General features: G+C 55.3%; 3 protein-coding genes across 4 annotated transcripts in view; all 3 read left to right on the forward strand.

The window, feature by feature from the left end:
• Nucleotides 1-2,386, forward strand: part of MTMR11 (myotubularin related protein 11) — a gene marked incomplete at its 5' end in the record, with an annotated part of 7,728 nt that extends 5,342 nt beyond the window's left edge. The window contains 3 exon segments of the mRNA XM_015884312.2: nt 49-243; nt 440-700; nt 1,529-2,386. Of these exon segments, the coding sequence (XP_015739798.2) occupies nt 49-243; nt 440-700; nt 1,529-1,660 (588 nt within the window).
• A 138-nt stretch (nt 2,387-2,524) lies between these two features.
• On the forward strand, nt 2,525-7,032 carry SF3B4 (splicing factor 3b subunit 4). Of its 2 annotated transcripts, none has more exons than XM_015884317.2 (6): nt 2,525-2,659; nt 2,965-3,093; nt 3,495-4,049; nt 4,469-4,663; nt 5,651-5,821; nt 6,498-7,032. In XM_015884317.2, the coding sequence occupies exons 1-6, from the start codon at nt 2,626-2,628 to the stop codon at nt 6,680-6,682; spliced, it is 1,269 nt and encodes a 422-aa protein (XP_015739803.1). In that variant the 5' UTR covers nt 2,525-2,625; the 3' UTR covers nt 6,683-7,032. The 2 variants fall into 2 exon arrangements, with proteins under 2 accessions (XP_015739803.1, XP_015739804.1); XM_015884318.2 differs by having other exon boundaries at nt 3,495-4,037.
• Nucleotides 7,033-9,935: 2,903 nt separating this feature from the next.
• SV2A (synaptic vesicle glycoprotein 2A) overlaps nt 9,936-14,764 on the forward strand; it is a 15,061-nt gene continuing 10,232 nt past the window's right edge. Inside the window, exons 1-2 of the mRNA XM_015884320.2 lie at nt 9,936-10,195; nt 13,997-14,727. Of these exons, the coding sequence (XP_015739806.1) occupies nt 14,148-14,727 (580 nt within the window). The 5' untranslated portion in view covers nt 9,936-10,195; nt 13,997-14,147. The remainder of the gene's footprint in view (nt 10,196-13,996; nt 14,728-14,764) is intronic.

Genomic DNA, 14,764 nt, shown 5'->3' on the forward strand with positions numbered 1-14,764 from the left:
CCCTACACAGCCCCACTATGGGGCTGACCCCCCTGCCCCCCCCCACAGCAGCAGCCTCGCACCCAGACCTACACCCCAGTGAGTGGCCGCTGGGACCCCCCCCCGGGCAGCTCTGTTTGTCGTTTGCCCCCCATCTGGGCCTGGGGGCTGCGCTACAGCCGGCAGCAGAGGGCACGATTCAGGAACCCAGCGTGGGACCCCGGCCCTTTGGGGACCCCCGATGATGTGGACCCCCAGAACACGGTGAGTGGGGCTGGGGGGGGGCACCTTTAAGCACCCCTTTTTTACCCCAATTGCTGTTTTCTCCCCATTTCCCCTTCTCTCCCCTTTTAATCCCATTCCCTCCCCATTGCCCCCTACCCTCCTCTTTTCCCCCATTTCCCCTTACCACCCCAAATGCTGTGTTCCCCCCCCTAACCCATTTTATCCTATTTCCCAGCCCCCCAATACCTGGTTAGGGTCGAGCTCTGGGGCTGTGCTGGCTCTGTCCAAGGGCTCGCTGACCCCACAGCCCTTCCCATGGCGGAGCGGCCGGCCCCCCCCTCGCCTGCTGCGTTGGGCCCCCTCCCTGGAGACCCTCATTGATCGGGGGGGTGACCCCATCCCTGCCCCCCCCCGGGGGCTGCTGCTGCCCTGTGCTGCGGGACCATCCGTGCGGCTCTGGAGACGGTGCTACCTGAGGGGGCTGCCCGAGGCACAGGTAATGGGGCTGGGGGACCCTCGACCCCTTGTGTCCATCCTAATCCCATGTACATCCAGCCCAACCCTACATATCTATCCAACCCTATATGTCCATCCCAACCCTACATTCATCCATCCCAACCCCATATGTGTCCATCCCAATCCCATCTGTGTCCATCCCAATCCCAAGTGTGTCCATCCCAACCCCATATATGCCCATCCAACCCCACATTAATCCATCCCAACCCCATGTGTGTCCATCCCAACCCCATACGTGCCCATCCAACCCCACATTAATCCATTCCAACCCCATATGTGCCCATCCAACCCCACATCTATGCATCCCAACCCCATGTATGTCCATCCCAACCCCATATGTGCCTATCCAACCCCACATGAATCCATCCCAACCCCATGTGTGTCCATCCCAACCCCATATGTGTCCATCCCAACCCCACAATCATCCATCCCAACCCCATATGTGTCCATTCCAACCCCATATGTGCCCATCCAACCCCACATGAATCCATCCCAATCCCATCTGTGACCATCCCAACCCTATATGTGCTTATCCAACCCCACATGAATCCATCCCAACCCCATATGTGTCCATTCCAACCCCACATTAATCCATCCCAACCCCATATGTGCCTATGTAATCCCACATTAATCCATCCCAACCCCATTACATCCATCCCAACCCCATTCCATCCATCCCAACCCCATTATGACCCCATCCAACCCCACATTCCTCCATCCCAACCCTTCAGGGCTCCACCTTGACCCCATATACCCCCCCCTGTCCCCATATACCCCTCCCTGACCCCATATACCCCCCCACACACAGCATGGCCGCCTGGCCCCATGCCCGGCCCTACTGGCAGAGGAGCTGGCACTGCTGCAGGACCGGCTCCATGCATGGCAGCAGGACGGGACCCACCCTGAGCCCACCAGCAGCCCCCTGGCACCCTCACGATGAGGGTCTTGGGGGGGCCATAGGGGTGGGAGCCCCCCTGAGGGGCCACAATGCAGGGATGGCCTCATCCCTTGGGGTCCCTCCGGTCTTGGGGTTGTGATGTGCCCCCCCAGGAGCTGGCAATGCTTCCCCATATGGCCCCACTGCTGCCTTGTGCTCCATGCTGGGGCCTGGAGCTCTTTAGGGCCTGGTTTTTGGGAGGGGACCACCATTTTTGGGGCCCTGGGGGCTTTTTGGGGCCTGTGGCCCTTTAATGCTTGGGACTATTGGGGGGACCTCAACCCTATGGGGGGACCCCAACTCTATGAGGGACCTCAACTCTATGGGGGGGACCCAGCTCTAAGGGGGGACCCCAACTCTATGGGGGACCCCAACTCTATGAGGGACCCCAACTCTATGGGGGGACCCCAACTCTATGGGGGGGACCCAGCTCTATGGGGGGACCTCAACTCTATGGGGGACCTCAATTCTATGGGGGGACCCCAACTCTATGGGGGACCCCAACTCTATGAGGGACCCCAACTCTATGGGGGACCCCAACTCTATGGGCCCTGTGTCTTTATAGGCCCCACAGCCCTATGGGGCCCTATTACTCTCTATAGGCCCCATAGCAGCGTTGGGGTCCCTCCCTGTCCCGGCTTATGGGGCCTGTGGGGTTTAGAGCCCGGCTAGGCCTTGTGTCAGTGCTGTTTGTATTTACCTATTAAAGCACAGCGTTCTGCAGGCAAAGACGTGTGGCTGCCACTGGGGGGGCACGACAGATGGGGGATATCGCGGTTTATCGAGGTTTGGGGGGGGCATATCGCGATAGAAGGGGAGGGGGGCGGGGTAGGCCGCGCTGTTCCTAAACCAACATGGCGGCCGCCATCATCACTTCCGGTTGGCGGCCGTGGTGACGTTACGTCGCGTTGCGTCGCTTTACGTCGCGTTACGTCGAGTCGGCGCCGCGTGGGAGGGAGCGGGCCAAGATGGCGGCGGGGCCCATCTCGGAGCGGAACCAGGGTGAGCGTTATGGGGCTGCCCTAAAGGAGAGAAATGGGGTCGGTACCGGGAGGGCGAGTCGGCTTGGGGGATGTTTGGGGTGCTGAGGCCTCGCTGAGGGCGAGACGGTGGTTGTTTGTGTGGAGTTCTATGAGGCACCGGCAGGTGGGGGGGGGGCTGTGCGGCCTACCTGGCTTAGGCCGTGGTTACGGTTATGTGTAGGCCTTCTTAAAGGGCCAGGCACCCTTTATAACCTCATTAACTATGGGCCCCATAACTACACTTAAGGCTTTGGTTTCCAGCTCGGTCTCTGTTCTCTGTTCCAGATGCCACCGTGTACGTGGGGGGGTTGGATGAGAAGGTCAGCGAGCCGCTGCTGTGGGAGCTGTTCCTGCAGGCAGGACCCGTGGTCAATACACATATGCCCAAGGATCGAGTCACAGGGCAGCACCAGGGTGAGTCTGAACCCCTAAAAGCACAACATGGAATTGAATGGTGTATTTGGGGCCTATGGGAGGTGCAGACAGTGAGGGGTTGGTGTAGGAAGGGAGGGGAGGGTGGGAGGTTTGTAGGGTCTTCATCATAGGAGAGCATTGGGTTGAATCATGGGGCAGCACCAGGGTGAATCTGTGCCCCTAAAAGCACAAAATGGGATGGAATGATGGATTTGGGGCCTATGGAAGGTGCAGACAGCGAGGGGTTGGTGCAGGTAGGGAGGGGAGAGCGAGTGGTTTGTAGGGCCTTTATCATGGGAGAGCACTGGGTTCATTGAGTGATGGGGGTTGGTGCCTTCAGGCTGCAGTGTAAGGCCATAGTTCTGCCCTGACTTAAAGCTTTATATGGGGCCACGTTGCAGGTTATGGGTTCGTTGAGTTCCTGAGCGAGGAGGACGCGGATTACGCCATTAAGATCATGAACATGATCAAGTTGTACGGGAAGCCGATCAGAGTGAACAAAGCTTCAGCTCACAACAAGAACCTGGACGTGGGGGCCAACATCTTCATAGGGAACCTGGACCCTGAAATCGACGAGAAGTTGTTGTATGACACCTTCAGCGCCTTCGGGGTCATCCTACAGACACCCAAGATCATGCGGGACCCGGATACAGGCAATTCAAAGGGCTACGCCTTCATTAACTTCGCCAGCTTTGATGCTTCTGATGCTGCCATCGAGGCCATGAATGGACAGTATCTCTGCAATAGGCCCATCACTGTCTCCTATGCCTTCAAGAAGGATTCCAAAGGCGAGCGGCACGGCTCGGCTGCCGAGAGGCTCCTGGCAGCCCAGAATCCACTGTCTCAAGCAGATCGGCCCCACCAGCTGTTTGCTGATGCTCCCCCTCCTCCGACTGTCCCCACCCCTGTGGTCACAGCTCTGGGACCTGGTGTCACCCCTCCAGGTGGGTATGGAGGTGGGTATGGCCATATCGGGTGCTCAATGTGTGTTTATTATTGCTTTTGGGGCTGTGGAAGCAGCCTGCTTTCACCTTGCATCACCTGTTTGCTGTTCCTGGAGCTGGAAGGAGCTGCTCAGCTTCACACGTGGGTGCTCAGTGCAGCAGCACTGTGCTATAGGGACAGCCTTGCTGGCAGCACAAAGCCCTGCATGATTGCAAGGCTGCGATCCCAAGGAGTTGTTCTCATCCTGCAGCAGCCTGTGCTTTCCCAATATAGAGTGGATGGATCTTAGAGCTTCAGTCTGTTGGCTTTTCCATTTGCTGCGGCTTATTGTGTTTTCACCTCCTTCCCATTCATCCGGGACTCTTTGTGCTTGTCTTTCCTTCTGCTCTGTATCAAATCCTCACTGCTTTCTCTCTCTTTCTCTTTCCAGGCCTCCCACCTCCAGGATCATTCCCTCCCCCAGTTCCCCCTCCCGGAGCGATGCCCCCTGGAATGCCTCCTGCTATGCCACCCCCACCAATGCCACCTGGAGCCGGTGCCCCCGGCCCCCCAACAGGGGCTGCACCCACTGGAGGGCACCCACCTCACCCACACGCCTTCCCACCGGGCGGAATGCATCACCCAGGTACGTGTCTGAGCTCAAGAGATACAGAACATCATCTGCTATTGAATGGCCTTGGGTAAATCAGGTTTATTCCATGAGGTTTCCCTTGTGTAAAACAAGGAGGGAATTAACTGCTGACACATGGAAGGCACTGAGTGCTTTACAGCCATGGTGGAGCAGGCAGACAGGGCAGGGGGGTACCCTGCTTATCTGCTGAGACGCTGGTGTTGCTCAGTGCTAAAGAGAAGCAGCAATGTGAATGCCCTGGGTTGCATTTATGTGCTGGCTGTATCTTTCCACAAGATCTTGCTCTGGTGGCTGCTCTCCTCCCCAAGAAAAACAGGGGAGAGTCTGCGTGGGTGCAAAGACGTCACGTCAGCTGTGCTGCTTTTGGGTTTCTCTTCTGCATGTTCTAAACTGGGCCACAAATAGCTTGGAGCGGGCTTTATAAAAGGCTTTTTGGTGCTGTAGGAAATAGTTTCTGCACGAGAAGCATCCAGTTGGGTCAAGACAAGTGAAGGTGTGGGGTATAGGAAGGCACAGGCCATTGCAGCACGGGGTTTACAGGTTCCTGCTGCTGTTCTGGATTGAAGGATGTCGATGAGGCTTCAATCCATCCTTGTTTTTCCCTGGTGTAAATTAATAGGAGAAGTGTGAACCTTCTCAGCACAGTCTGCAGCTCTGCCAGGCGGGAGCTAATTCAAGGCACAAGAACAAGATGTTTCTTTGATTCCCTTCCATTTTTAGCTCCGTAGTACTGAGGGAACGAGCAGCGTATACAGTCCTGACTCCATGGTTTTCAAGGCAGAAATTAAAGTCATTTTACATCAGCTTTAAAAAGGGGGGAAAGGTTCTGATTTCAGTGTTTCTAACCCGGTCTGTTGCCAGGCCCATTTTCTATACCTGATATACCTGATATACCTAACCTGATATTTCAGCCCATATGGGGTTGGATGGGCTTCAGCACAGAGATCCTGCTCTCACTGTGAGCTCCCTTTGTCCCTATAGGAATGCCTCCCATGCAAGTACATCACGGCCCACCCGGGATGGGGCAGCACCACCCAGGACCACCAGGCTCTGCAGGCCAACCCCCTCCACGACCCCCACCCGGCATGCCGCACCCCGGCCCCCCACCTATGGGTATGCCACCGAGAGGACCCCATTTTGGGTCACCTATGGGTAAGTTGGTGTCTATGAGAGGAAGCACATGTGGTTTTGTGTTGGTCAGACCCTTGCCCTCCATCACCCCTCCCTTAATGGGGGTGGGAAGGGTGGTCTCCTCACGTTGAGGTGTCTCAGAGCAGGACCTGGGGGCTCTGTGCTGCTTGATGGGGTTTCTTGTGTCTATGGGGATGCAGAGCTTTGACACTCCCCATTACCTAAAGGGGAGATGTCAAGTGGGCTTTGCCTAAAGGGGGGGATTCCTGAGACCTGTGTGTCCATCAGTGATGCTGGGGGTTATAGGGGGGACCCTTGGGAGGGGAGTGAGGGGCAGCGTTGGCCTCGTTGCCCCCTTAGAGCCTGGAATTGAGTGGCTGGGCTGCTGTCACCACTCAGAGGGGCTGTGGGTGAGATAAAACCCATATTGTGGGCCCAGAATGATGCCACTGAGAGCTGAGTTATGGGGTCACCCCTGTGATGGGGGGACACAGTGCCATGGGGTGAAGGTGAATGAGTGGGGCAGCCCCACATGTATAGCCCTGGGAGGAGCCCCAGGCTGATGCTTGGGGCTTCCATCATCCTTTCAGTCTCCAGGTGAGTTCCCCCAACCTGTGGGCACCAACTGAATGTATGGGGTGGGTATGGGGGGGGGCTGCCTTTTTAGTGGGTTCTAACAGCTCTGCTCTCCCCACAGGTCACCCCGGCCCCATGCCGCACCACGGGATGCGCGGCCCTCCTCCATTGATGCCACCCCATGGATACAACGGCCCCCCTCGCCCCCCACCTTATGGCTATCAGAGGGTCCCCCTCCCCCCCAGGCCGGCTCAGAGACCCCCGGGGGTGCCCCCACGTGGTCCTTTAAGAGGCCCATTACCCTAAAGGCTGTTGGGGCCACACTGTGCTGTTGGGGGACCTTCCTTAGGCTGCCATTCACCCTTGGGTTTGAGTTACCAAAGGGAAGAGGCATAGTTGGGTCCATCCCCCTCCCATCCCCCCCCACCCTTTTTAATCCTTTTTCCTCCTTTCTTTTGATAGCCTTCATTTTATTGTTTCCTTTTTCCTCCCCCTCCTCCCTTAGAAGGTTTTTAAGGCAGCTCGAATAGGTTTTTTTTCTTTTTTAATTAGCCACGTAAAGCAACAATTGCCCATTTACAAATAAAACGTGTTAAGAACAGGAGGGTGTCCCTCCATAGTGGAGGTGAGGCTCTGCCTATTGGTTCTGCTTTGGCCAGGTACGTTGATGCTGATGCTGTGTATCCCATTGAGCTGCTGTATTTGGGGTTGTGCACCCAGACTCTTAATGGCTGATGGGCTCCATATGACCCTGCATTGAAGATCACAGACAACGGAGCCTTCAGGTCTGTTGCATCCTCATCCCAAAGAGCCCAGCCAATGGGGCCAGGCCATTCGGAGGAGAATTGAGGAGCAAAACCTGCTCTTTTAATTCTTTGCTTTGTGAGATCTCAGTCTGACGTTGCTCCCTATAGGAAGCCCTTCAAGTTGTGGGTATGGGAATAATATCCAATGGGAGTTAAGCCTTGAGGTTGTGGGGTGGATAAGGAGGCAGAGCTGGTTTGGTCTCTGTGTGCTCTATGAGGAGCCCTTTTGGGGTCCTTGTGGCTCTATGGAAGCACCAAGGGGTGCAGATGGGGTTTGCTGTATACAAGCAGGCTTTGTTAGATGGAAAGGCTTGAGAAATGGCCTTGCCTCTCTATTGCTTTCAATGGAGGAGAAAGGATTTTGTTCTCAGCCCCGCTTTTACTCGTGGTTGTTTTATTTTTATTGCAACTTCCCAAGGCTAAAATTGACCTTTAGCTTCAATCCCTGCTCACCCTTTTTTGGGCCAGAGAGACAGAACGGTGCCTGGCTTTGCTTTAATCATCACGGGCTGCTTTGATAAGTGCCTGGGAGGGATGGAGAAACCCAAAGCCTGGCTGGGGAAATAGCAAAGCCCAGCTACAAGCTCTATTTCCCCCTTGTGCTGATGTGAGTAAGCACTGAAGGGTCTGTGAGGCGAAGCAGAAGGGCTGTGCATTAACTCAGTTGTGCTGTAGTTTATAGCAGGGGATGGCATAGAAGTAACGTTATATTGAGCTCAGTGCTGTGTGTTCTCACTCTGCTCCTGGCATAGATGGGTTTAAATGCAGCTTGTCCAGCTCAAAACTGGATCTGGTTGAAACCAGCAGCCAATTGTGGCTGGTTAAAAGGGCAGGAGAAGCTGCGAGGGGCTGGTTGTTACTTCATATAATCCTGAGGATTGCAATTGACATGGGAAGGTTTGCATTCAGCTTCCCATACACGTGGCTCTAAGTTTGCTGCAGGGCTTATGGATGCTGCAGGGGAAGCAGCTCTGAAGTGAATGGATCTTGGAGCTGGGGGTTTGAATTCACTGTGCTGCTCCAAATGGATGCATGGAGTATGGGGAAGGTCTCAGTGTTAGGCTGCAGATCTGATGGCAAAGAACTTGGATACAAAGCTCTGAATGGATGGAACCAAGAGAAACAACCCCACAGCAGCTCCAGCAATGGGTATTAAAGCATTCCTGGATGGAAACAATGGCACCAAGGAAAGGCAAAGTGCCCCCCATGCATTGGATCTCAATGCATGTGATGCTGAGCTGGGTCACCTTGCCTGCATCCTCCTATTTGGTGCCATTTGCGGCTCAGCCTCAGGTTTAATTTCACAGCCAGCTCAGCCTCTGTGCTGGTGAAGCTGATGTGATGCGTGTGTGTGTGTGCAGGGACTTCTATTTTAATGCTGTTCCTGGCAAGAGAGAAATCCTATAAGGATAGAAGGATGCTTTCTCCATCCAGGATTGGGAACAGCAGTGGGATGGGATTGGGATGGGATGGGATGGAGATGGGATATGGGGTGGGATGGGGTGAGATGGGATATGGGATGGGGATGGAGATGGGATGGGATGGAGATGGAGATGGGGATGGGATGGATGATGGATGGGATGTGATGGAATGGGATGGGATATGGGATGGGATGGAGATGGGATATGGGATGGGATGGAGATGGGATGGAGATGGGGATGTGATGGATGGGATGGGATATGGGATGGATTGGATATGGGATGGGATGGAGATGGGATATGGGATGGATATGGGATATGGGATGGAGATGGGATGGGATGGGATATGGGATGGATTGGATATGGGATGGGATGGGATATGGGATGGATTGGATATGGGATGGGATGGGATGGGACCAGAGCCCCCTCCCCACTGTCTGCATGGAGGGGATATGAGGGACCCCTGGCTGGGATAAGGAAGGTGTGGAGCATTGCAGCTCACCTTGGTTGTGCTTCAGCTCTTTGGGTTGGGTTAACTCAGCCACAAAGCATCGGTTGGGGTTTATTTCCAATGGGAGCTCAGTCCTTTCCCATCTCAATCCTTCCCCACGCTGGTCCTGCTTTGTATCAGCCCCACTTCTGTCCCTCCAACCCCTGTCTCTGTGTGGTCTGAGGGTCTCTGCTGCCCCATTGCCAGGCTGGGGACCCCCCAACCACATCTATATATATAACCATATCTATATATATAACCACATCTATATATATAACCACATCATTCCTCACCCTCTGCTTGAAGGAGTTTGGGGTCCTGCAGGGCTCTGGGGTTGAGCTCCCGGCTCTTGAATGGGGGAAAGCATCGCTCTGTGTGCCCCCCCCCCCACAGCCCCCAATGAGCCATAGGAGGGTTGTGTGCCGTATCCTGATGGGGGGCAGAGCTTCAAACCGATCCAGGCGGAGTAAAATCCGATCCGAAAAGCGATGGAAATTCAGCCCTGAGGACGATGTGACTCAGATCTGCCTGGCTGTGCTTCCATCTGCCCGCGGCCGTGGTGGGGAGCGAGTGGGAGAAGCTGCCAGAGCGGTTCTAAACGCCTTGAAACCCCTTTTATTCCTCATCAAAACCCCCCCCAAAAAAAACCACGAGGGGCCGGGACCCTCAGCTCACACCCCACACATCCAACACCCCCCTTAAAGCATCTCCAGCATTGAAGCCCTGAGCTCCGGGGGGGGTCTCCCATCACCCTATGAAGCGCTGCATCCCTTCGGCTCTGCTTTAACCAAATAGAGGCCCCCCCCCCCAACACCGGTACAGCCCCCCCCCCGCTATAGCACAGCCCCCCCCGCTATAGCACAGCCCTCCCCATCGCCTCCCTTCTCTGCCTGTCGCAATGGACTCTCCCAGCTCTGGGTGCGTGTGGCTGAGGCTGCAGCGCTGACGCCGGGCTGGTACCCGAGGGTTGATCTGCTGCTGGATCCCTACGAGCATCATTCATCCCTACGAGCATCCTTCATCCCTACGAGCATCCTTCATCCTCAGAGCATCCTTCATCCTCCTCGGTACATCCAGCATTGGAGCAGACCACGCACTGACACAGGTAAGGATGCCACTATAAAGCATCCCCCCCCCTATTTCCTCCCTTCCCATCCTCATCTCCCATCTGCTTTTAATTAGCATCCTCGGGGTTTTGCTGGCTGACGGATGGGGAGTTTTACCTTCTCCTTCTCATCTCTGTGGCCATTTTGTCCTGAAAATCCTTTGCTTCCACCTCTCAATGCTTTTCTCTGTGCGATCGGGAGCCCCTCGTTAGCTCTGTGCACTGCAGGGATCCCATTATAGGGATGGATAAGGAACCTGGGGGGGTTTGGGGGGGGGGTGACCTTGGGCACTGGGGAGGGCCAAGTCTTCCCTATGTCGCCATGTTCATGGTGCTCTAAGGAAAGGAAGGGGGGGGACCCTAATATAGGAACCCCCCAGGGGTTTGGGGCCGCATCAATCAGGTGCTCAGAGGGAATAAAGGGGCCCAGAGCCCCCATAACCTTGTATAGGGTCGGGGCTGATATCACAGATGGGGTTGGCTGAGCCTTTGTGCAGCCAGGAGAGTATTTAGGGGGACCCCCATTTCCATTCCCCATCTTGCCAGCCTGTGATCTGTGCCATTTCTGCCTTGTTGGGAAAGCAGGACCCTCATCCTAAAGGGATCCACCATCATTATTTGGGTGGCCCTGGCTTTAACCTTGCCATCCCCCCATTATATCTGCTTGTCCCCCCCTCCTCTTTGCTGCCCCCCACTCCCTTTTTGCTGGCTCCCTATTGCCAAAATGCGTCACAGCCCCGTGGAATCAGCCCCGCACCAGATGACCTTGGTGCTGGCCAAGGCCGCACACCGGCTCCTTCCAACCCCTTTGGGATCCCACCCGAGTTGGGCAGGGGGTCCATGAGGGTTTAATGCCCTGGGATGGAAGGTTGGGAGGGGGGGGAGGAAGGTGGGTTTAATGGGGTGGGGGGGGAATAGGGGGGGTGAATTGTGCCGCAGCGCCAGCACTGCACTGTCCCTGGGTGTCTGCGCAGAGCCAGCCGACAGCCCTGGATGTATAGGATGTATAGGATGTATAGAATATATATAGGGTATATAGGGTATATAGGGTATATAGGGTCTATAGGGTGTATATAGGGTATATAGGGTATATAGGGTATATAGGGTGTATAGGGATATATAGGGGTATATAGGGGTATATGATATATAGGGGTATATAGGTATATGAGATGATATATAGGGGTGTATGAGGTATATAGGATATATGGGATATATGGGATGATATAGGGTATATAGGGATATATGGGATATATGGGGTATATAGGGTATATAGGGTATATAGGATATATAGGATACATAGGATACATAGGGTATATAGGGTATATAGGATGTATAGGGTATATAGGATGTATAGGGTATATAGGATATATAGGGTATATAGGATATATAGGGTATATAGGATATACAGATATACAGGATATATAAGGTATATAGGATATATGGGATATATGGGATATATAGGGTATATAGGCTATATAGGGTATATGGGATATATGGGATATATAGGGTATATAGGATATATGGGATATATAGGGTATATAGGATATACAGGGTATACAGGGTATATAGGATATATAGGGTATATAGGATACATAGGATGTATAGGATGTATGGGATATATGGGATATATGGGATATATAGGATACATAGGATATATATAGGATACATAGGATATATGCAGGATATATATAGGATATATAGGATCCATAGGATATATATAGGATATATAGGAGATATAAGGCCAAATTTAGCTCTATGTTGAAGCCCCAGCCCTGCTGTTATTAAAGGGGGGGGGGTCGGGGGGAGCACCGCTTGTGACGGCTGACCGTCGCCTCCTGCGGCACACTCGGAGGTCTGCCAGGAGTAAAAATAGCACCTTTTATTTTAAGGGGGGGGGGTGGAGAAGGAGGGGGGCGGGTTCATGGCTGTCAGAGCATTGCTCAGCCCCGCTGGGGGCTGGGGGTCTGTCATAGGTTGTGTTGGGTTCTGCAGGGGGCAATGCTGGGTGCTGCCCATAGGGATGGGGGATTGGGTGGCCCCAAATGGGGGATTGGGTGACCCCATATGGGGGATTGGATGGCCCCAATGGGGGATTGGGTGACCCCATATGGGGACTGGGTAGCCCTAATGGGGGATTGGGTGGCCCTATATGGGGGATTGGGTGGCCCTATATGGGGGTTGGTGGCCCTATATGGGGGTTGGTGGCCCTATATGGGGGATTGGTGGCCCTATATGGGGGATTGGGTGGTCCCTATATGGGGGATTGGGTGGCCCCTAAATGGGGGATTGGATGGCCCCTAAATGGGGGATTGGGTGGCCCCATATGGGGGATTGGGTGGCCCCATATGGGGGATTGTGTGGCCCCATATGGGGGATTGGATGGCCCCAAATGGGGGATTGGGTGGCCCTATATGGGGGATTGGGTGGCCCCATATGGGGGTCCTTGGTGTGTATCCGGACCCCCTCCTTCTGGAAGCCTCCCTGGGGGGTCATATATGGTCTCTGTGCCCACTCAGCACCCACAGGCACCTCTGGGCAGTTGGGTTGGAGCTGAATGAGCCTAGAGACCCCCCTGAGTGCCCCCCAACCCAAAGCTCAATTCACTCCCTGCCTATGAATGGCCACCAATGCAGAGCTATGTGCTACCCCAGGACCCCCCCCATGTCCCCCGGGACCCTCCCGACCCCGACCCATAGGTCCCTGCCCCCCTGGGGGCTGCTTTGTGCCCTGCTGGGGTCACCCCCCCCCAACCCAGCCCGCAGGTGGTGGGAATAGTGGGCGGGCTCCTGCGTGGCCACGCCCCCTCTCTCGAAGCTCATTGGCTGAACGGCGGGGCCGTGCCCCTCCAGCCCCATTGATGCAGGTGGGGGTGGCCACGCCCCCCGGAGCTGATTGGTTCGTGGCTCAGCATCGTTTTCCCAGCCCCATTGAGAGGGCGGTGGGGTCTTATTTTATCAATGGGCTGGGCGGCCCATTGGGGGGCTGTGGGGTACCTTGGTTTGTCGGTGGGGGGCTGTGGGTCCGTGTTGGGGGTCTCCCATCCCCATGAGACTCTGGGGGCACCAATAGGGCTGGAGATGTGACCCCCAGAGTGGGGGTGGTTGCCCCCTGTGATAACTCCTTTGAATGGAGGCAATGGGGGGCTGAGCCCCGTGCTGGACTGCAGGGGGTATGGGGGGGATATGTGGGGTATGGGGGGGCACGTAGGGTATGGGAGGATGTGTGGGGTATAGGGGGACATGTGGGGTATAAGGGGACATGTAGGGTATGGGGGATATGCGGGGTATAGGGGGACACATAGGGTATGTGGGGATGTGTGGGGTATGGGAGACACATGGGGTATAGGGTGACGTGGGGTATAGGGGGACATGTGGGGTATAGGGGGTCATATAGGGTATGGAGAGATATGTGGGGTATGGGGGACGTGGGGTATGGGGGATACATGAGGTATAGGGGGACACGTAGGGTATGGGAGGACATGGAGGGTATGGGGGGACATGTGGGGTATAGGGGGGCACATAGGGTGTGGGGGGACATGGAGGGTATGGGGGGACATGTGGGGTATGGGGGGACATGAGGGGCATGTTGGCTATAGGGGGACATATAGGGTATGGAGAGATGTGGGGTATGGAGGATACATGAGGTATAGGGCGATACATGAGGTATAGGGGGACATGTAGGGTATGGAGGGACATGGAGGGACATGGAGGGACATGGAGGGACATGGAGGGACATAGAGGGACATGGAGGGACATGAGGACCCCCCCCTTAACACAGTCCCTGTTATGTCTGTGCCCCCAGCTGTGTGCCAGGCGGATGGGTAGCGCTGCTGCCCAACCCCCCGCATCCAACCGCAGCCCCCAACTGTGAGGGCTGGGATCCAAGACCCCCCCCACACCCCAAATCCCTCCTCCAACCCAAAGACACCTGAAGGTCTCACCCCAACGTCACCATGGACGAGAGCTTCCGAGACAGGACGGCCTTCATCCGCGGTGCCAAAGATATCGCCAAGGAGGTGAAGAAACACGCGGCCAAGAAGGTGAGCAAAGGGATGGAGAGGATGCAGGATGAATACACCAAGAGATCCTACAGCCGCTTCGAGGAGGAGGAGGATGATGAAGATTACGCACCTCAGGATGGATATTACCGAGGTGGAGAAGGGGCTGCTGAAGAGGAGGGGGCTTCGAGCGACGCCACCGAAGGGCACGATGAGGAGGATGAGATTTACGAGGGGGAATATCAAGGGATCCCACGGCAGGACTCGATGAAGGGAGGAGAGAGGCTGGTTAGGGATGTGACCCCCGGGGCCTTCGATGACAGCGAGGGGCAGAGGAGGAAGGATAAGGAGGAGCTGGCGCAGCAATACGAGCTGATCCTGCAGGAGTGCGGCCATGGCAGGTTCCAATGGAGCCTGTATTTTGTGCTGGGGTTGGCGTTGATGGCTGATGGAGTGGAAGTGTTTGTGGTGGGATTCGTGCTGCCCAGCGCCGAGAAGGACATGTGCCTGTCTGACTCCAATAAGGGAATGTTGGGTGAGTGGGGAGGGGGAGTGGGGTATGGGGGGGAGAG

This window comes from Coturnix japonica, chromosome 25 (assembly GCF_001577835.2).
Source record: "Coturnix japonica isolate 7356 chromosome 25, Coturnix japonica 2.1, whole genome shotgun sequence".
Taxonomy (NCBI): domain Eukaryota; kingdom Metazoa; phylum Chordata; class Aves; order Galliformes; family Phasianidae; genus Coturnix; species Coturnix japonica.